Source organism: Ciona robusta, chromosome 4, assembly GCF_009617815.1.
Source record: "Ciona robusta chromosome 4, ASM961781v2".
Lineage (NCBI taxonomy): Eukaryota > Metazoa > Chordata > Ascidiacea > Phlebobranchia > Cionidae > Ciona > Ciona robusta.
This window is the reverse complement of record NC_143238.1, coordinates 2,407,362-2,429,958: the sequence shown is the minus strand read 5'-3', so window position 1 is coordinate 2,429,958 and position 22,597 is coordinate 2,407,362. Positions and strand designations below refer to the sequence as shown.

At 40.7% G+C, this 22,597-nt stretch overlaps 1 protein-coding gene and 1 long non-coding RNA gene across 2 annotated transcripts; both read right to left on the bottom strand.

Moving 5' to 3' along the window:
• Window positions 1-15,853: 15,853 nt before the first annotated feature.
• On the bottom strand, window positions 15,854-17,497 carry LOC149736548 (uncharacterized). Its single transcript, XR_016384866.1, has 6 exons — window positions 16,983-17,497; window positions 16,767-16,914; window positions 16,412-16,441; window positions 16,246-16,284; window positions 16,057-16,102; window positions 15,854-15,928 (listed from the first exon to the last, which is right to left on the bottom strand). It is a non-coding gene; the product is annotated as an uncharacterized LOC149736548 (long non-coding RNA).
• Window positions 17,498-17,614: 117 nt separating this feature from the next.
• Window positions 17,615-21,200, bottom strand: LOC149736547 (uncharacterized). The gene is made up of 6 exons (XM_089876153.1): window positions 20,944-21,200; window positions 20,514-20,648; window positions 19,084-19,231; window positions 18,427-18,553; window positions 18,266-18,369; window positions 17,615-18,203 (listed from the first exon to the last, which is right to left on the bottom strand). Exons 1-6 carry the CDS (start codon window positions 21,131-21,133, stop codon window positions 17,753-17,755), a joined length of 1,155 nt encoding a protein of 384 aa, XP_089732279.1. The 5' UTR covers window positions 21,134-21,200; the 3' UTR covers window positions 17,615-17,752.
• Window positions 21,201-22,597: the final 1,397 nt, after the last annotated feature.

Below are 22,597 nucleotides of genomic sequence, written 5' to 3'. Positions count from 1 at the left end.
GTAATGAACAGCTATCGCGGAACGTCCGCGTTTTAACTTACGTCACACAAATCAGCAGTTTGACGTTCGCTGTCTTATTACAAAGTGCTCCGCACCTGCTACTTTAACGAATTTTGACATAACTTTGATATTGAGAATCATATTACCGGTTATCAAGAAATTAATACAAAACACACTTCAAAAGGAAGATATGAACTCTTTCTGTATTTTGGTGTTACGGGAATGAAATTTTACCCATTTGAATAACACAGCTCCTGCCGGAATGCAGTTTCATTTTCCGCCGTAAACACATTTTCAAATGTCACAGGTTATCTTCTAATGTAACAAAACCAGGTGCAAATATAAAGCGACAGATGTGGTTATTCTATATAAGTGCAGTAAACACAGAAAACCGCAAGCGAATAAATCATACTTTAGCCTGTTATTACTTTTCCATGACTATCTTAGGAACGTAATCCGTAATTGTGGATTTTTGACGGAATTCCGGGTTTTGGTTGCTTGTAAAACACCTGCGTATGATACTGTGCAGATGTAGCACTCGTATATGCGAACATTATACTATGAGTACGGCTTCCAAATCTTATAATTTCATTTCTTACGACAGTCTTCTAACGTGTTTTGTTTCCTAACATCAAAAAATAGCTTGGTGTTTCCGCTGCGGTAAGATTACTTTTCCGGATCCTGTGTGTTCTGCTTTGATGTGCATGTAGATATCTGTGTACGGAGAAGTACTTAAGTGATTCGGCGGAAACGCATCGTTTTAACAACTTGCATGGGGCCCTTGAACCGTGACCCCTGTCCCATGAAAATAATGCTCCCTCTGTTACGTAACACTTGGTTCGGTCACGTGGGCATAAGTACGAAGGTCGGCGGAGACCGGTATATCGCCTGCTAGTCTGTGGTTTTTACTCAAGTCAATGGATTTTGAAGCGTTTTTTAAAGAGGGTACACGCCATGCCGCCTATAGAACTCTGAAACGTGCCGGGTTGTCGCCTGCTTCATAAACTTGCCGTTCCAATTCTTAAATGTTGGCGTCTTAGTGGCCCAAGTTGTGGCGTAACCGAAGCCACTAATGCGTCGTTAAAGTCGCCCGAATAAAACCGGATTGATCTAGTTTTGTAAACTTGGATGTGCATTGTGTTTTGTTCATAGGTGAAAAATCAGCCGTCAAATTTTTAGCAAAACCGCTACCGGTCGATTTGAATAGCTAAAATCGTTGTGGTTTGCTGTACTTTGTCATTGATTGATGTTCACACGCTCAGGTCGTAATTAAGCCTCGCTAATGTGATACCTTTACACGCTATGGAATTTCAATTCCGCCGAAGCAATGCTTGTTAAATGCCGGCTCGGTTCTTCAAGCATTGATAGAATGCATATCTCGGATTGTCAACAGTTCCGGAACTCGAAAGAAGATCTTTCTAGTTTTGACCGCGTCTTTGTTACAACCCAATGTGAGAACTACTTTAGATCTCTGAGAACCAAACAGTTTCTCTCCGGTTACGTGGGAAAAGTGCGGCCGTTCCAACATATTCGACCTTTGCCAGAAAGTTCGCTTCACCCAATAGTGTCATTGTGTAAAGTTGCCCGAGAAATCTCGAGAGACGGCGGTCGAAAAATCGTTCAGTCGGTGATGTGGGATCGGGCAGATGAAAGTTCTTTGTTAAACAAACTACACGTTTCGGTGTGTTTAGGTCACCGCGTGGCATGTGATTCCGTGTCAGTTATTTCACCGTGACAAATCGAGACCCTTGAGAATATAAGACGTACAATGGGAAGCTTATAGAAACATTTAATTGGACGACCGTGTTCTCACACGTTTGCTTAAGACGGGATCTAAGGTTACCATTCTATTCGAACGAAATTATTTATCAATTGAATCAGCACGCGGAACTAAACAAACTGACAAGTTTTGAATGACGCTTTGATCACCTGGAAGTATCGTCAGACGTTAGTTGGACACCTTAGACCCTCTCCTATACAATGATATGCTTTTAAACACTTGAGGAAGCTGTCATTGTTCTTCAGGCCGCTTACAAACGAACAAAGCGGACTACGAATCTCCCAAGACTCATCACGCCGCATAAATAATAACGTACGCGATGACAACACCCGCCCCCGACACCTCGAAAGGGATTTTTTGTACTGCTGGTGTGGCTGACTGGAAAAGATGCCGGGAACGTGCAACAACTAACAGCCATGGAATGCGCGGCCAGTTTACAACGCACCCGCAAACGCTAAGCCTCCGCGATCCACACGGTGTATCCTGTTACGACCATAAAGAGGAGGGTACAGATCGTGTACAGTTACACCAGGCCATTGTCCGTAAAATAAACATTATTTTAAGGCCGGAGTGGGAAAAGCGTACGCGCCGCGGAATCAGGCTGGGGTGTAATTTAGTGTCGCGATTTTGCTTCCCACGATTCCGACGTTTCATACGCTGTCACACGGAATCGTATAAGCACTATAAGATGACCAGTTATCTTGTTTATTTCGCCTGTGGTCCAACAGCGCTGCGGAAAAAGGATGTTTACGCTTAGCAAAGCCGGTCACCCCGTTGTCCATAGCGCAGTATAAGGTCTATCCTTTATATGTTAATTCGTTGCTGAATCTAAGACACCGTTGTCACCCAATACTTTATTTCCCACACTCTATAATGTGCCGCAGTCGCTTTTTTCTAAAATTTGATTATAAAAGTGGTCTGGAAGTCAGAAAATGGAAAATTCTTAGAAAAAGGCAAACTTTTTGTAAAAATCCTGATTAAGTACATTTTAAATCAATTTTAACCGAATTGTAACCGATTAGGGTAAACGTAGTTTCAATTGTATATACATGCTGATTAGGTCATGTTATTTTTAAGGTAAATTTAAATTCCAGCCCTCGCAGAGAATGACGGTTGAGTGCTGACGTGCGTTTACGTTTGCTCAGGAAAATTATTCCGACAGTAACGTTATCCCATCAGAGCTCCAAATCCTGTAATCTGTCAAAACAAGTTAGTGGTTCGAATTGGGGTCGCGCCTAACAGACCCTAACACAAATCACTCGCCGGTGATTAGCAAAAAAGCGGAGTGACAGAGCGCGTCGTTCTCACAACTATTGAAGTGGTTTCGTCGTGTTTTCCACTTCGGCAGTGCTGGGTTGTTGTGAGGATAGTCTGCCGCTAGCTGTGTCAGTGCTAGCGGCGTCCGCAACACAAAACACGCAGTAAATCTGACGGAACTAATGCAAACGCTCGTATTTCAAGGCAAATTAACGCCGATTTGTTTATCGAAGCTTTGGTGCGGCCACTTTACATCAAACGAAATGCAACTGATTGACAGCGTAGGTTTGTTCGGAGGGAAAGAAAAGCAAAACAATGTTCTGCGGCTTTGTGATGTTGTTGCAACACACTGGGTCTCGGTTTCGGGTGCTCCAATTAGTTCTTTAATGATCAATCGCAACGCCACGCAGCGCTCCACGTCAATTACGCCGCGCATATAGGGAATAGATCCTTGCGCCAAAATCCGTTTTAAACTAATCAGGCGGAGAGGGGACCGAGGTAGCAGCTAAAGCCGCACACCTGCTCTGGCAGGCAAATTTAAGTGCCGACTATGCCCGTTCGCCCAATCGGTCATTGCCGTGCACGCGATGATGCGGCTTCAGCCACTGTTAACCCCGACTGTTGCATGCTCGTTTGCATTCTGACATTCCGTGGGCATATTCCTGCTTGTTGGCTAAACAGCCGCAACCGATAGAGCCGATCGTTGAAACTTAATTTTGTTAGTGCGAGCAGCTGCAAGCCCCAGATTAACCCAGCCTCATTTAGCTTAAAACAGGGCCTTCGATTTTACGTATGAGTTGCTGTTTAAGTGTTCGTTCCATAACAGGTGCTTTCTCATCTGCGTGTCAAGCTTGTTCGTGTTAGGTTACACACCCTCAGTTATGTACGCCGCATTCTACCTGTGTTCACCCTGCAGGTCCCCTATAATTGAAATATCAAAAGCCGTGACTGAACGGATACCAAAGGGGCCTGTGTTACACATTCACTTGCCATGGAAATACGGTAAAGCATTTGAACCACAGGCGACCGCCTGAACGTGCGGGTGAAGTTTGTATCACTGTCGCACGCTATTTGCTATTTAAAGAATCCGCATATCAAGCGAAAGTTTTACCGGCATTAGGCATAAATTTCTCCTAATGAATTACACTTTAATACAAACCTAGTATAGTCCGTATTTACAATATGTTTTTTAGCTCGAACAGTTTCGATTTAAAAACTAAAAACCAACTTCCTTTAAAAACATTTTAGCTTAAAAATCGTTTCATAAATAATGGTTGCATGTTTGAAATGAAACTGACCATTTAATCCGTGTTTTCTGCATCTTTTGACGTTGCTTGACGAATCGCCAATAAGGACTGCACAATAATTAGGCTTAAAATTACTTTGGTCTTTAGATCTCATTGTATTCCCTTAATCCTACTGATCTTTGGTTTAATGACTAAATACGGTGTGGGTGGGAGTGTGAAACGTAACTCTTGTAATTTCCGCCGGCATTGCCGACAAAGGTCACAAACAAGCTTCCTACCCCACTTGGTGATTTCCTATAGTTTATTTAAATGGAAAAAGTAATGAAGTCACTTGATATACTTTGTTAAGGTAAAGGAACTGCGGACAGATTTAATTGGTCCTCATTAGGTGGCCAGTGGCGTCTTTTAACGTCTTAGGAATCTCGTAAATCGTATACCGCAGGGTGGTCTCTGCGTTCTCCTGTTGTCCGGTTACAGATAGAGCGCTAAACCGATGTAAAAAGCAATAACGCTAATTCTCCAGTGCCAACCGCAGAAAAGGGAACCAAAGAATTCCTCTTGGTTTACTCGGACTTGAAGGCTATTGGGTTTAATAATAAGACGAGTCTGTAAGATAAGAATTGCGTCACAAGACAGGGGGGATGAGGAACGCGTTTTTATCACGAGATGAAGTCTTGTGACAGTAAACATTTTTATTTGACCCAATTTTATGACGGTTTGCTTTCACCTGCAAAGTTTCACTTCGCGTCTGGGTAAGATCGGGCTGTGCTTACACTGCTAAGTATGCCTTCAATCGTTCGCACATCGCACTGTGCGGTGGCGGGTCACTAGGGTAGCATCCGGAACCTGCTGATGCCGCTTTATCTCCGTTAACCGAATAAAAGATTCCTCGACACAACAGGGTCGATTAGAGGCAGCTCCACATAAATATTAGTATCCCACTTAATCCCACGCATTGTGGTGGCCACAGGGTCCACTCAGGGCGTGGAAGCAATGCTACAATCCAGCCGCGGTTGACTGTCACCCGCACCCGGCCGAATGACAGCCGTTTTCGTCAACTGGTCTCGGACACGAAACGGGTGCCATGTTTATCGGGTGTTGACGCTTCAATAGGAAGTTCTGTCAAATCGAAACGATACTAGATTTGCGGTTGGCACTTGGATTGGATAATAACGTACCGGCTTGACAAGCGCTTCCTTGCCACCGCCGGTTCTTTCATGACTAAGTCTCAAATAGTTGCCAGTTTTGACAACCTTTGTACAACACATCGCAACTTCTAGAACGCGCTGTGTGGCGATTTGTTGTCTGTTCGCGACGCAACACAAGGACGTATTTCCAGATCAAGACATCAGTTTTTTGATCTCTTCCGAGCTATAGAACCGCCAGGAAACTTAACAGACACCCTTTTAATTGCGTACCCTTAACCGGACAAAGCTTCAGCTGTTGTTTTATGTTTCTTCCTAGACTAACTAGGAAGGCGCGGTTAGAAACACGCATGTCGTCATTTTACACCTGACGGAAATCCGAAAGTACCTCAACCTACGTCAGTGCTCCCAATTAACCGCCCGTGTGGCGAACTTGATCCACGGAAAGCGAGTATCGCCACCAAAGGCTTGGGCGGCCACAACAAGCCTGTTTGTTACGGCGACTTGCAATAAAAGCTGGCAGTGAATTGTTGGGGCAACAAGGCGGTATGGATGGCGCTTGTGGTTTTATGCACGTGCTTGGGTGCGTTTGGGGACGCGCGAATATAGAGTTTTAAATGCACACTATAGCCAAGGCATTACGTAACCTTCTTAAGGTTCTTACAGCAGGAATTCAACAAAAATCTCAGTAGACCACGAAGAAGTTGGCAAGCCGTTCAATCCCTAACTGTGTTTACTGTTAGCGGAGTTGGCGTGCGCTGACGACTACAATTCCGTGGCCAGTTGTTCAAACAAAATGTACATGTGACCAAAGCTACTATCATCCATCACTGGGTAAAGCAGGTGCGGGAAGTTGTCAGGCTCCAATTTCAAAGCCCCTTTCAGAGGCAATGTTGAGGTTTTACAAGCATTCAGATGGATGCCGATATGCGGGTTAATTAATTCCAACCAGACGGAAGATCAAACGGAGGGAAAACACATGCCCGACCACTCGTGCAGAAGCTATTATATTATTTAGTATACATCAATGGGGTATAGCCTGCTGGTGTAATTATATTCGCTGAAAATGGGCAGCTGGCCGATTGCCCAACGACGTTCTACTCCCTAAAGTGCGGCTGCCTTTAAAATCTTAAGTAATTTTAACTATGGATTATCGCACTTAGACCGTACCAGGTTTTCAGGTCAACTTTAAAAGAGGTTTTTGTCGTTAAAAAAATTCCCGCATTACCACATCATTAGTCGTGTCCCCCATACCCCCTTGTCACTCTGTGTTTCATGCGCCGAGTCGCATCTTTTCTAAATCCCCGCTACCCGACACGACAATGCAACTTTATACTGCAGCCATTGGAAGCCCCTGTTGTCTTAAGCTGTCACCATGTTTCTCTTGCAAAGTGAGACGACCCGGGGGATTATTTCACTTTGGTTTTAACGCGCAGGAAGCTCTACGTCGTGGATTATCTTAGCCGTACCCAAACAGAAGGACGTGCGTTTACATTGCAAAGGTTCGAAAAATGTCTTACCCCGAAACACTATCTCAGCTTAAAACTATAAAACCACGGCTCCGACGGACAGTACGGAATGAGTTATCATTCACTGATGACCCCGTCGGTCGTGACTAACTACAGATTCGAACTTCTGCTCCTTGTTCGGGGTCGTGTTGTTTTATTTCGTAATTAAAACGCACGCACTCTTACACTGGTCATAGTTTCGGCTAAACGAGCTGGAAAGATAACTGGGTGGTGGAAAATATTCCTAAAACAACAAGCGGCATGCCGGGCATTGATAGATTCTGACAGATGGTCCTGTTTTGCCTCTGACTCACTTAAGCACTGGGGTACACTGGTAATCTATATCGTTCACCCATTCCTAAACCGACTACCGATGTAGGACCGACCTTCATAAAGATTAGAGATTGTGTTCGTTTGTTTGCACTCGCCGTTTCAGCTACGTTGAAAGATTTTTAAAGGCTGTAAAAATTCTGCACGGTTGCAGGCCAAAAGCAACAGAAACATTGCACTAAAATGCGCTGCGGACGTGTATATTTTCATGTAAATTTTAACATACCAAATTCAAAAGAATGGTTTTACTTTTCGTTCGGCGAAAGATCTCATGCTTTTAAATCGTTTTTGAACAAAGAGAGCTTTTATGTTTACAACGTCTAATTGAGTCTAATGATTAAAGATTCCTGGAAAGTGGAATTGAAAACATGATTCGAAAATGGCTGGCCGTCCTTAAGGCCTTGTGTGACCGTTGAAAGTTAATTTTACCCCCTGTCCCACAGTCCATTGGTGATCACATCAAAGTCAGCTAATTGAATCTTAACGATGGGTCGCCTGACAGTGAGGAACCGAGCCCAGAAACTCAACACGAAGCTAAAACAAACTCCTCGTCCAAAAGCGAGTTTAACAGGATCCCCGGCCAACTGCATACATTGAGTGGAGCGCCAATGCTATGGACAAAACACAAAGTTAAAAGTGGCCTGTCTAGATTACAGACAGACCGCCTGTAGTGTGGTTGGACAGTCGCCGCCATTGGACAGCAAGGTTATTTGCTGCTACAGTATCGTTTGTCGTGGGTGGCCTGTTGTTTTAGATATAATAGGAAACCGGACAGTCTTCCTGGTCTCTTCTTCTGTGTTCTAATGATCGCCTTTATCCAGAGATCATCTTCTGCTATCTACGCGTGAGAACGACTGATCTGTTTATTTATCCGAGTCATCCGAAAATCTGGCTGATCATCGCTTGACAGAATACGGATCGAGTTTTTTTTCTCTTTCCCACCGGAAAAATGTGGAAATACTGGCCCGTAAACCTTCCGAAATACCGTTGTAGTTGTTTGTAAAATATTTTACTTTGTGAATATAAATACTTTTATACGCGAGGGTAAATAAGTTACATTCCCTCATTCATTCAACACTAAAAGAATTGTCATAAAACATGAGGGAAATAACGTGATTTTAAAACAGGAAACGTCCCATACCTGCGGCCTTGCCACATTAAAATCTTCCGTAAGTTCACAACAAGTACAGTGTGGACTGCGGTTGTTACTTGTTTATTTACTTTTCGTGTTCAGGACAAAGCTACCTTTGTCGGTACTCGATCTGACTGAATAAATTCGAAAATCTACAGTTGTCATCTTGAAATGAAAGATTGCACAAGACATGGTACAGATATTGTAACGCCGTGACGATGTATATACGACAGGAGTGGGAATAATAACTTCTATAAATAGCTAGTCCTCAGAAAATTACCCAATCGTTTTATGCAATACAGCGCTTGTGATGTTTGATGGTTTATTTACCATCAATATCAAAAGATTAATAAGTAATTCTTGATAATTTAAACAGAATATGTCATATCGTTTCGCGAATTTGACTTTTTATCTAAATAGCCTAAGCAGAAATTCGTAACATTTGTGTAAAACCATAGATACCTTGTAAGGTATCTATGGTAAAACCATCGCTGGCGTCTACTTAGTCGACAACAACGTATTACCGTATACCACATGAATCGTTCGTTTAAATACTAAGTCGACATTGTCGCGTACACTTTCGCCGATTGGACACCCGCCGACGCCGCCGTTTTGAAATGCGATTAAAAACCAAACGCGTTTTACCATTGTATAATGTCCCATTTAAAGGTTTATTAGTTTTAACATTAAAAATATCACCACGTCTCTGAAATACTCGGTCGTTTGAGCGACTTGTGCGAATTGTTAAGAAAAGATTAGCGCTTCTAACATTTGTTATTGGGCATGGTTTATGTCAGATATTTCATTTTCTGTGAAAGCGAAAGATTTCATTAAAGGTTAGTGATAAAGTATTACGACTTTTACTTCGTCTGAACAAAACACGCGTTTAACCGAAACCGATACAGAGAATACTCATATTTTAACTATTACCTATGTCGTGCTGTTATTGCGCGCTCGTAGTAAAATCCGATTTGAACCGTAAATTGAAATCCTGCTGGATTGCTAAATGACAGGCTTTGTGTTCTTGCTACGGTCGCAGCAGCAGCTGCGTTTACCAACCAACGGAGGGCAACCATAAAGGCAGTGAAAGACACAGAACAGGCATAAGAATGCGGCCACTTCCTCTCTGATTTTAACCTTGGAAATTACACGTCGTCAAAAAGCCACCTGTGCCGAGGCAATGGTATGCCGAATACTGGTTTGATAACAAACAGCCGGTATCGACTGCGCTCTATACGCCTGAGCACGCAAAGGGTGGAAGGCCAAATGCCGGTGAAACCGTGGCACGTGCGGACAATTTACTTAGCGGCCGCAAACAAGCGGGTTTTCTTGCCAAAAATGACACCCTACGACCGGAAAGTTCTTCTACGCTGTATAGTATTGAGCCGATAACCTGCATTTTAAGCAAGCGTAATAAGGAAACTATATTATCAAGCTAAACATAACTCCAGCGCGACCTCATTTGGTAGAGTCGGTAAAACCTGCGAAATGATCAATGCTTTGTAAAGGATATTTCGTACTGCGAGATACATTTATTGTTGATAGTAAAACAAAACTTAATTTATACTGCAAAAAGAGCAGGCCATTGGTGTTATACCTTGCTGTGCAACCCTGATCGTGTATATTTCATATCGTTAAAAGACTATATACACCATTCAAACCTTAGTAATGCGTAATATTTAACAATTTGAGTTTTACCCACTCTAAAAAGTGGTCGTATTTGAATGAGGTCCCCTAAGCCATGAACCCGGGGATTTTGGGTAAATTCAAGACCCCCTATCTCTCTTTTACGTCATATATACGTAATTCTATAGCTACGTTGATAATTCCACTTACACAGTGATAACCTTTAAATACAGGCTCAAAAGATCAAAGCCTCTCGTGGGTGGTTCCGCAGGAAATGCTGGTTATTGGCGGGGATGAGGTCTGATCTTTTTAAACCGAGCGTACTAGTTGTTTACTCACCGTAAATCAAGCCACGAATCATAAGCACTGATCTAACATTACTCAGATGCCGTCACGTATCAGCGTCGTCAAGATACGGTAATCTGTTATTTCATGAGACCATTGCGCCAGCCAAGGATCTATGGGTAGTATGTCGTGGAAGTCCCGGGACGGGCAGAACCGTTTGATCCATCGCCCATGCTGCATATTACTTGACAGCTTGTACTGTCATATAGGAATGGAGAATTGAAACCAAGAGCCGATTTCGCCACTCTAATCCTTCGACCTGTTAACCAGTAAACAGCAATTTTTATACTTTAATTGGTGGGTTTTGTGGGGTTTAACGCGGGATTTAAACTTGTTTTTAACGCACGAACAGATGAGATGGGCCTCTGCCAACGCTTTTTCTTAACAGCTGCTGTATATGACGGGTTTTATGTGAAATATATCCAAAGTACCAACGGCTACACCTTAGCTGCAAAGCGGGGTTGTGATTTTTCAATGCCTAGATTAAGCCGCATCAAGATTAAACGTTCAGTATGACAGTGCTGTAAACTTTGTGGTCGAGTTCGTGGTCTCACAGGGCAATGCACCTGCGGAAGGTCGATCGACAGGTGTTCATTTCGACGCCGGAAGATCTGCCAAGCTTGACGACTTATAATTGCTCCGATAACGAAAAACATATACGCAGTAAATTATGCAAGGTTTTTGCCCAAAGATTGTGGCCAGAGATTCCTCGTTTGGGTGATATGCTTATCGCTGATAACGAGCGTGCGGGACGGTGCGCTTTTGCCAAGCTTCCAGCATACCAGTTTTACAAGTAGGTATATTGTGCGCTACCGGTTTCATACACAGAAAGTGTATAACGTACCTAAAAAAATGTTTGAAACAGATTTTCTGGTCAGTTTTAATACAAACACCAATGCTTTTGGTTTTTAAACCGAATTTTTGGAGATGAAAATCTCATGATACATAAATGATTGTATAGAAACTGTATAGTATACCTAATTGGTTAAGTAGTTGTTTTTCTAGAAATTTGTATTCGTTAAATTGATTCGGTTTTAACGTGTTCGAAATAGCCATATAGGCTACATAACACAGCACTCATAGTTGCACACAGATATATCAGGTTTCTTATTTGGAGTTTGTTTATGTTAAACAGAACACAGCTGTTATATCACACGCTGCGATGAAATCATACGAAATTGTGTTTGGTCACATTACCTGACCAAAATTCGAGCTACTTTTATTTTCCATGACATTCCTATAGTTCATCCCGGATCTAGAGCCTAGCACGCTCGATCAAGCATAGGACTTTGTCTCAAAACTGCTCCAGGTCTTATGCCTGCCTTTAATTGTTTGGAAGAAATCGAAAATCGCCGGATTTTGACAGCAAAAACACAAAGCTATCGCAAACGCTGTGGTCTCAGGGCCCCCGTTGTAATCGGAGCAGGCCGCATAACTTTTCATATAATCATCAGCGGTTAGTCTCGGGGCTTGCGTGCCACTGCACCTGTTGCGGTCTAGAAAGTGGTTACACCGAGTCATTGTTTTGGCGGCTTACGTCATGTAGTCAAGGAAAAACAAGCTTCTTACTATAGTAAAAGGGGACTTTCATTGCTACGCAGCTTATTTAATGAACGCTCACGCATTCCGCCTTCGCGAAGCCGTAGAATAAACAGTTCAGAACAACGATGCGCTTGATACCGAAAGCACAAACAATAGCAGCTGCTGCAGGGCAAGCCCGGTGCGTGAGAAACTTGTGAATTTTGAAATGTTATAGATTCGGCTTTAGCAAGTGAAATTGAATGCCAACAATTCCCGCTGTTGTCATTGAATTCCGACTTTGCGGTTACCGTTTCGCGTCTTCTTTTCCTACAAGGATTACCTTGTATTTTTGCCCGACAGAGCGCAAACAACACAAGCACGGTTACGTCGTTTCACACGCCATGCACCCCCGCTTCGATTGCAGGCTATAATAAACAACTTGGCTTTCAAAGTCGACCGTGGCCATAGGGCCGCAGCGGTGCGTTCATCATACAAACATTCTAAGCACCGAGATCCCATAACCCCGTCCACGATCACTGGGGTCTGGTTACCACACTTTCAATTCCCTGCAAGCGACCCAAGCAGATCTCTGCGCCATTGTGACAAATAAGAATGCCGCTATTCACGCTTTTCTCCGGAATCTGCATCACCCGTGGAAAAATTGCATCTTGAGTTACAGAAATGCCCAACAAGCTGCCATTCGTTTATTGCTTGCCATTGTAACGCGAGCACGTGTTTTCGAGCACCAAATGACCTATAGAAAACCATATACAAAACGTACGCTCACGGCCGAGAATATATCGATAAAGTCAGTCGTGCAGAAACCAGGAGTTATAACCAGTGATCCATATACGGTTAGATATGCCGCACTATCTTACCCATTTGTTTAAACAACTAGGCAGTGTAACACAATCTATGGCAATATTGAAATTTTGTTTAACAATTATGGAGTATAATCAACCTCGTTTTTCATTAAATGTTGCGGACATTCCGTTTTGGTTAGGCACCTTTCAGAACCAGCAGCCGTCCCCATCGTCGCTTTGAATAATCACGTTTTCACTTTCACCCAAACACACGCACGAGTCGTCAAACGGCCAAGCGAAAGTTTTTAATTTTTGGTCGGGTACCTCAGTCAAATTTTTTTTGCAAATTAAAAATACCGTCCGACCAGCGAGCCGTTTCCACACAGTGTCGACTTTACCGTTCGCGCCAATGAGAAACAATAGAATAAAGCCGGCAGTGACTATAGTAGCGTGTATAGGATTTTAAAATGTCGTTCAAATATCAGAACTAGACCGCAGGTACCACAACTTGCGTCATTTGGCGTAGGATCCTGCCGGAACTGGTATATGTACGGGCTAAACAACGACACGTGCCATTGACAAGACATTATTCAATATACTCCATTCAGGGTCAACCAATAATTCGATCACATCATGTTTTGCGTGACGCTGAAAAAATGTCGTAGCCTGTTGATCCATATACACCTCGTCCATCGTTTAAAGCCAAATGGCGTTGCCAATACAAATAGTAGGCGCGTTACAAATTGGATAGGCGTCTTGCTCATTGGGTTGCGGCCAGTATTTAACATTTGTTCTGAGTGACGTTTGCGTCGTGCTATGTATATGTCGTTCTACTGTCGCATAATTGTAATCATATTCATAAATGACCCTATACATTGTATTGCCCACCCCGTAAGACACACGTGACAGCCTTTCCGACAGTAGACCATGTTGTACGCGGCTGCGTACTGACAACTAGCGGTTAAAGCATCGTACGACTGACTGAATGATAAATGAAATTTATTTATACTCGCTTCGCGGGAAAACGACGGTGGTTATAACACAGATGTTCTGTTTAGTACACTTCGTTTCCGAATTCCGAGTTATCATGTTTGTTGCTTTGTAGATGCGTATTTTGGATCTTTAGTGAATGGCTGGTAATTTATACAGTTAAAAAGACCACTGGGTTGCAGCAGCTACCTTGGGTAAATCGCCCATAGACATCACAATGGCAGCAGCGTTGAGCCTCGAGGTCTTATACCTACTTTGCTATGGCCATTGCAGATGCGCTAACTCCTATCCTGCAGCGCTGGACGACCGGGTTTTGCAAAACCAGTTTGAAAGAGCATTGTCGCACTTAACAGCATACATTCGCAGCGTATAGGCTTTAAAATTAATCGATCATGAGTTTCACACCTTGAACTTGGCTATATAGAATGACCGCCAGTCTCACGCCTTTCGGTCACCAGATAACCTTGATTTTGACACTAAAGCAAACCAAATGCCGCAAACTAATGCAACTGCATAGCAGTGCAAATATACAGCAGGTAATGGGAAATCTTTCTCGGTCGTTGATAGGGCAGCTTTCCAGTTCTTCTTATATAATACGATTTTATCTCCAAGCCGACCGACCGATTCTACAAAGGGACTGTTATTGTTAATAACCAACAGATGCTATCTTTCTTTATTGGCGGTTGAAAATCGACCGTGTCCCCGTTTGTATGCTATCTCGACCTCATCAACACGGTTCGCTTCACACATTTAACCGGTCGTGTGATCATTTTAGTGTTTGTGTCTGACCGTCGGCCCTCTCTCTTCATTTTAATTGAATTGTCATTATTCACTCAAATTTAACTGACAACGATATTAAATTAAAACAACACTGTACACTTCTGTGGGAAGGTAAACTTGGTAGACTGTCGTTTGTTTCACGTTTTGAGAAGAACTGAATCTGTGACGGTATTATTAACACCATACAGTTTGTTGTCTGACGAAAATTATAACTTTAGTTGACTTTAAATCTATGTTATATAGTAGTGTATTACTATGTTATATAGTAGGTTAAGCCAATTTATGACACTTTTTCATTCTCTGTTCTCGTCTTATTTAGTCGTAAAAAGGATTCTTACAGAAATGTATAACCGTTTCCTTACCACTCTAAAATAAAACACGATCAGAAAATATGAGAGTTCGGTGCAGCAGGCTGTCCCATCTTAACCCACAGTACAAAAACTTAATGATCAGAGCTGTTTAGATATAGTAGGGTGGGGAAAGTAGGGAGTTGGACGATACTTTTTAAATCTTCTTTTACGCGTAACCAACTATAGAAAAGAAGCTTACATTATTATTTGACCGTATTCCCAACGCGACAAATGCGCGACAAACTACATTTAGTGTTGTTATGTAATAAAATTTGATGTTAAAGAAATACAACATTTTTTCAATGGCTGAAAGGGGCATTATAATAGGATGTTTATTTTGAATGCTGGTTGAATCATATTAAAACTGTCAGAACTTTGTAGTTTTCGGGTTTGAATCATCAATTCAGTATCGTAGTTTAATCAAATAGGCTGAAATATCACATACAGTTAGATTTTGGCTCATAACGTTCTAGTTTTAGTTTTGTGAGAAAAACCGCTGGGATATAAACATACGAAAGATAGGCAACGTTCCACAGTGCTTATAACGCTCAATATAGTGGTGGACTGGAAAAAAATGTTTAAACTCGATTTTCACAGCGTCAAATATTATTTCGGCATATTCACGTGTATTTCTATTTTCTAACAATCCCGTCCTTTACCCAACCTGCTTTCAGATTGGTAAAACCACATCTGAACCACACAACACCCCTAAAACTAATAAATCGCTTAAATAAATCCTCGTGTGTTTTAGCTTATATATATAAAAAATAACAAATTTCTTTGAGTTGTTAAAAATTGAATTACCAAAGGTATAAACGGTTTGGTAGCACGTAGTACCATGGCCTACTGAAGATCTTTAGTAGGTCATGGTAGTATTAAGTCGTAGTATCACCAATATGTATTTGGATTTTGCTAAGATTGGGCAATGTGTGTGCTTAAATATCCCATCTTCCCCACTGCATACTATATATTGTGATTTACCAGGTGCTCATAAATACTTTGCTTGTTAAACCTAATAGCACATAATAACACGTTACAGTTTTGTTGCTGGTTATTTATTTACTGGAATGGCAAAAAGAAAGGCAGTATCATTCAATCTTTACGTGTTCCTTATCTGTGTAAAATAAACAGAGGTCAGTAAATTAGTTTTACAACAAAAATCAGTAAGTTGCTTTAGGATGGTTGATTAATTCATTTAAAAAAATGAAAGGTTAATTATATATAAGTGAAAATTTGTTTTACCTGCCATTCCGTTTTTTCAATTACTGCTCAACTTGGTTTTGTAAATCTAAACAATATTTTGTTTAAATTTCCACTCATTAAGTAACATACATGATAAAAAGTATAAAACAATTTCATTACATTATATTTAAAATGGCGAGTGCAACTTTTTAACACATTAGCAGCGTTTAGCAAAAATTGGAAACTAACCTTGTAAATAATCGATATTTTCAATGTTCATGTTGGAATCTGAAATCAAATTGATTAAGCTAATATAAGTATTTTAAAATAGGTAAGACATAGTTTAATAATACGCCATTGTTAATATACTTTTAATACGTCATTATTAATATTCAAGTCAACGTTGTTTTCATACCTTCTTTTGACTCCATTTCTCCGTTCTCATCTGTAAACAAAACAAAACCGCAAATTGAGCCAGTTTCCATTAATTATAAGATCAAAGTGTCTATATAGTTAAAATATAGTGCTGTGGGATAAGATGGGAAACTTTAGCACATATTATCCAAATATCCTGATTATGTTTCGAAGAATTGAAAAAAGTCGGTGTGCGAGTCGTGAGGATGTGGATTTATAATTCTTTAAATGTTCTTTGTTTACTACCAAATGGAAAAAAAAGGTGTTCCATTTTACGCCACCCTACTATATATGTATTCTTACCCACGGCCTCCTAGATATACCCACGGCCTACCCACGGCTTACTAGAGTCTCACCTGTACCCAACCCATCTCTAATTGTAGGCCTGTTGTACCAACGTCTACGCGATACGTAACTTCTACGCCTCCGGCTCCACCAAGCCTCAGAGTCCTGCACCATCATGAGCATGCCGAGCAAAAGAGCGACGAGTAGTAGCTTGTTCATCTGTAAAACATTCAAGTTACTGGAAGTTAATCTAAACTTGCAAATCGTGCAACTAAATTTGTACCAACTTTGTTTTCCTTGGTTTGCAAAGTGAAGCACACTTGATAATCACTGCTATTTAAACGATCGTGTTACAATTGATAGGAAACTGCGTTTATTCAAATATCGCGACCAATTTCCTTATTTTTGATCTACAGCTGTCTATCTCAAATAAAGTCCTAAAAACCACGAGAACCCGATTTTGTTTGCAAATCTAGATATTGTGACCCTTGAACAGATTTGCCATAATCAAGTTGGAAAGGAAACCCTTAAGTTCCCTTATGCATTGTTATTAGAGAATTGGCCCTTCTGCGAGCAAAGTACGTTCTTTGCGTAACAAATTGAACTTCCGTGTCAGAGTCAAAAGTCTTCCTTTTAAGCTTTCTTTGTAATACGGACTGGGAAAATTTCTGCATTAGTTTTGCTGCAAATCTGCGTTTTAAACAGAATATTTCTGAAGTCATTTGGCCATATACGTTTGTAACGATTTGCAAAGACTTCCTTTTGTAAACAAGATGAATGCCTGGCGTCAAAACACGACACAACAAACATATGAAGTATAGCCTATATAGCACTTGAAGAAAGTTCGACTCATCTTTACTGGTTTTCACGCAGTGGACGTAAAACGCTATTCATTACTTTAGTTTGTAACCCACCAAAGCAGCGTTTATTTTACACTTTAATCAGACAAACTACGTACACAAAATTTAATACAAAATCAGACAAAGCACGTATACATAGTTTGTTACATGGGTACACAGGTTAGAAGCCATTGTTAGTGTTTTGATGTCGTATCCATTCACCCCTGCTGTTGGCATATGCCAAAGACGCGACAAAGAATACTCTGCATGCCAGGTCTCGTCTGGTTATTAGTTGTGTTGGCCTGGCATCTTCTTTTGCAAAACAATTGGCTTCTGGCAGTCTGCATAGATGTATATCCACCACGAGGCACACATTGGTCGCACTGTTCGCATGTGATGTACTGAATGTTTCTGTCTGGTAGACCACATTGGCCGTTTTGTGTTCCTTGGCTGCCAAGACCGCCCGGTCGACCACCAGGACCGCCCGGTCGACGACCAAGACCGCCGGGACGACCACCAAGACCACCCGGTCGACCACCAGGGCCACCAGGACGACCACCGGCACCACCTACACCACCTGCACCGCCCGGTCGACCACCAGCGCCTCCGCGATTCATTTCCACACAGTTAGGAAGTTGTTGCAGTCCACATTCAAGGCAATTGCAACACCTGTACAATAACAACCGTTACCACATGCAGTCCATAATAAACCCATACACTTAATAACTTACTTTGGTTCAAGAGGCACGCCTTTGAAACAGTTTATTACATGATCCGTACCAGAAGTACCATGATACAGAGAAACATATCGGTATCTTGTGGCATCACCGTCCGGCTAAAATAACGAAAAGTTAGTTTTTGTACCTATTTCAATCAATATGCACATCAATACCTTAAACCCCCCACAATCGTCCAAAGTTTGTTTCACCCCATTGTAAATGTCACTGTCGTAAATTGGAAATCCATCTATCGCAACACCAATTATATGAGGTTGGTTGTCGTTGGGCAAGCCCAGGCACCTGTATATAGCAGCGTTTAGGTATATAGTGCTGTTTTGTAAGATGGGATACCGTTAGCAACTAAACCCATGTTTCCTGATCGTGTTTTTAAGAGTTAACTACGCTCTTTTTGAGTCTTTTTAAAATGATATTTGTTTACTACCAAATCGGACAAGAAGAGAGAATTAAGCATGTCCTATCTTACCCCGCCCTAAAATAATTAAAACACCGCGGTTTTATTAATGTAGTTAACAAATAGTTCTGGCTTTGGCACCTATAGCTGATATTATAGCAATGCAATCATTAAAATTTGTTTCAACGGTTTTACAACTGCTAATTTAGTTACAGTAGGGTGGAGGAAGATAGGACACCTTTTCTTTCTATTTTCTCGACTTTTTTGGAAGTAAACAAAAACCATTCAAAGAATTATAAAACGTATCCTTAACGACTCGCATAGACCGTTGTTAATTGTTTAAAACACGTTCAGGATATTTGGATATAAGGTGCTCAAGGTGTCCCGTCTTCCCCCACCCTACTATATATATACTTACGAAGGTTTTGGGGCCCTGTGGAAATGATATTCGCCGTTTGGACTTGGGTGACCATTACATTCATCAAAGCTACCATCTGGCATGTAGTTAACGTCAACGCAATCAGCTTCTAAATGATTATAGATTGCTGTGCCTCCGATCGTTACACCTGCATGTGTATATTGAGTTAGAATTATTAAATGAATGTTAAATTTAAACTAGTTATTCTCGCTAGGCCGGGCAAGAACATTTTTTTATAACACGAGTATATTTCGTTTTAAAAACGTCGTGCCAGCTTACGGGGTACCACGTATGTAACTTTGTGAGTTATTATTTCTATAGATTTTTATAGTAATGCGGACAATTAGACAAAAACATTTGGAACCAATGGGCTAGAGAAATTGTCGTTAAAAGTATTTTTCCAGTACACATACGCCCACAACGGTAGCAGCGACCCGCCCTGAACCCGTAACCTCTAGGTTAGAGGGCATAGGCGCGCTAACCACATCGCAAATGAGATATTTATTAAACTTTAAGCATCACCACGTATAATAGGCACTTTTTTCGTCAGAACACTCTGCCTGGTAATAATATTTACAAATAATATGGACAATGCCCAATATGCAAGGTCAACGAGACCGCTGAACATATATTGACACAGCAAAAACGTAACAAAAATGTTAAAAACATTATGTGGAACTGAAACTACCTTACAACTTCAACACACTGCTAACTGACAAAGCCCCCATTAACCATACAAATTCCTTTTTTAAAGCATTGAATCGCCTTTAATAACAATTGTTTATTTAGAAAAAAAAAGATCACCTGATATTATTATTATTGAGTTATTTCTGTTTTTTTTTTTCGTAAATGTTATTGACTCGTACACATTATTCTAAATAATAGACAAAGCAATGGTGGTATATTTTAATGGTAAAATAATGAAATTATGTCATTTTACCGTTTTCGCCTATTTAAACTCAATACCAAAAAGGTGTTTAAATTCTCATTTTATCCCGTTACCGCTTAGTTCTTGTACATTTTACTCTCTTGTATGCGGTGTGAAAACCGAAAGGTTAAATGCACCAAAAAATATAATAATAATAATAATGTAAACAATTTGGACTTCATACAAACGAAAACAAAAGATGTCTCCCAACATATAGGCTGGAATAATAGGCTTGGTTCTTTTTTTATATACAGCAACTGATTTAATTTAAAACTTCTTTTTATGTGAATACCAGTAATCGTAGGTTCATAGGAAAAGAAATTGGAGCTTTTCGTAGGAAAAGAAATGGGACCAGTAATCGTAGGTTCGTAGGAAAAGAAATTGAAGTTTTTTTTATAATACTTGACTAACAGATAATAGGATCGATAATTCCCGTGGCGATACGCTTTAAAGTTTTGTGACCAACTATATAATATTGTAAGGACCGTGTCGGAACACTTACCTATCAACCCCATGGGTGCACAGTAGGACGTGCTGTCACTAGCAACCGGATTCTTTGGGATATTTATTGTCTTAGGCGTCATTCTTGCCGTAGCATTTCTTCTGCAGCAAGTCGCAGAAATGTTGTAACACTCGCCTGTAAAAAATACGCGATTAAATATAGAGGACATATGGTATACTATGGGGTAAGATGGGATACCGTTAGCAAATAAATCCCATATTTCATGGTTGGAATTTAAACCATTGCCAAAGTTTTTTAGGGTCGTGGGGCTACAGTTATATAATTCTTTAATTATCCTTTGTTTGTATAAATGTAATAAATTGGATTGAAAAAAATGCCCGGTATTACCCATATGACCTACCAGATTTTGCGGTTTAGAAAAAACAGAGCTATTAAGTATTAAATTAAATCTGCAAAACGAGCGACTTACTTGTTGGGTGTCTTGGGTATCCATTAATGTATATTCTGTAAGTCGAAACGTCAGGGCTCGAAATTTTAAAAGGGCTGTTTGGCTGAACAGATACAGTGTAATAAAGCTTGGTTGCTTCGAAGAGCGTTAGAGCTGAGCAGACGTACATTTGCCCAACCAGCATCAGCGCAACGATAGCGAACGAACTCATTTTGCTTTGAATGTTTCTCTTCAGCTACCGTTTCAATAGAACCGATTTTGAACTTGCTAAGCATGCAGCTGATAGCTGCATATAAAGGCTCCGCTGGCAACACGCCTCGCCCGCGGGGTATCCAGCCCAAAATAGAGTGGTATATTCGTGACGTTTTACCGGCCGCAAGATATATTTTTAAACAGCAAATTTCCGCAGATAAGGGGTAGATAATGCAGGTTTAAAGCTGCATTAAGTGACAGAAATGGGGGGTGGGATTTTTACTTTATTGGAAATTCCGTTTTCATAGAGTTAAGGGGTCTGTTCAATTTTGACTGAATGTGGAAAAGGACTATATACAGACTAGCATAAGGAGTGTATTTTCTGATAGTATACGCCTTTTATAATAAGTCTTCACGTATATACACGCGTTCGTTGTGTCATGCATATAAAGTTGTGTGAGATTAAAAAACTGCATTGCTGTTGCAAACATATATGCGATAGACCTGTATGCTATATGTACTGCAAAACCAAACTGTTTAAAAAATAAAAGTAATGCTTTATTTCAGATTAAATTCTTACAAATTGAAATACTTAATAGATATTTTTCTGTATCCGAAGGCGCATAAAGCAGTGACGTAGTAAAATATTAGTGATATTTTTGACAAAAAAGTTAATTTTAGACCCATTTAAAACCGAATGAAATATTTGTGTCCTAAAATAAAGCGACCCTCAGGACTATAGCTGGAGGCAGCAGGCACGCTAATTTATACGTCATAATTTGCCAAAGGCGTACATCCCAGGGGGTATAGGCGAACGATTGTAAATGTTTGTAGCATTTTCTATCTGGAACAATTTAAATTGGTTAAAATTTGGAACCAGTGTGTAGATAGAAATAACAGTGCTGGTGGATAAGTGGTACGCCTATTTGATGCATATTAAATGGGGGGGAGAGATGAGACACTTTTTCACTATTTTTTCTCGTCTTTTTTTGTAGTAAACAAAGAAAATACAAAGAATTATAAAACCGTATCCTTACGACTCCTATAAACCGCTGTTAAATATTTAAAACACGATAAAAACATTTGGACTTTCTGCATGTGCTAAAGGTGTCTGTTCTTACCCCATATAGTACCATACCTGTTAAAATTCCTTTTTACACAATAGGCAAACTCGTGATTGATTTGAGCCAAGCAATATCTGACCATTGCATATGTGGATGGGTTCACTATAGTGGAAACTCTATCTGCCAATTCATGTTTACTTTCACCACCTGCCAACCCGTCAGCTCATTTTATTTGGTATTAAGGTAAAGTAATATAGTAGGGTGGGGGAAGTTGGGACATATTTTAACTCTATTTTCTCGTCCAATGTGGTAGTAAACAAGGAACTTTCAAAGAGTTATAAAACTATATGCTCAAGACTCCCATAGACTATTGTTAACTGTTTAAAACACGATCACGATATTCAGATATTATGCGCCGA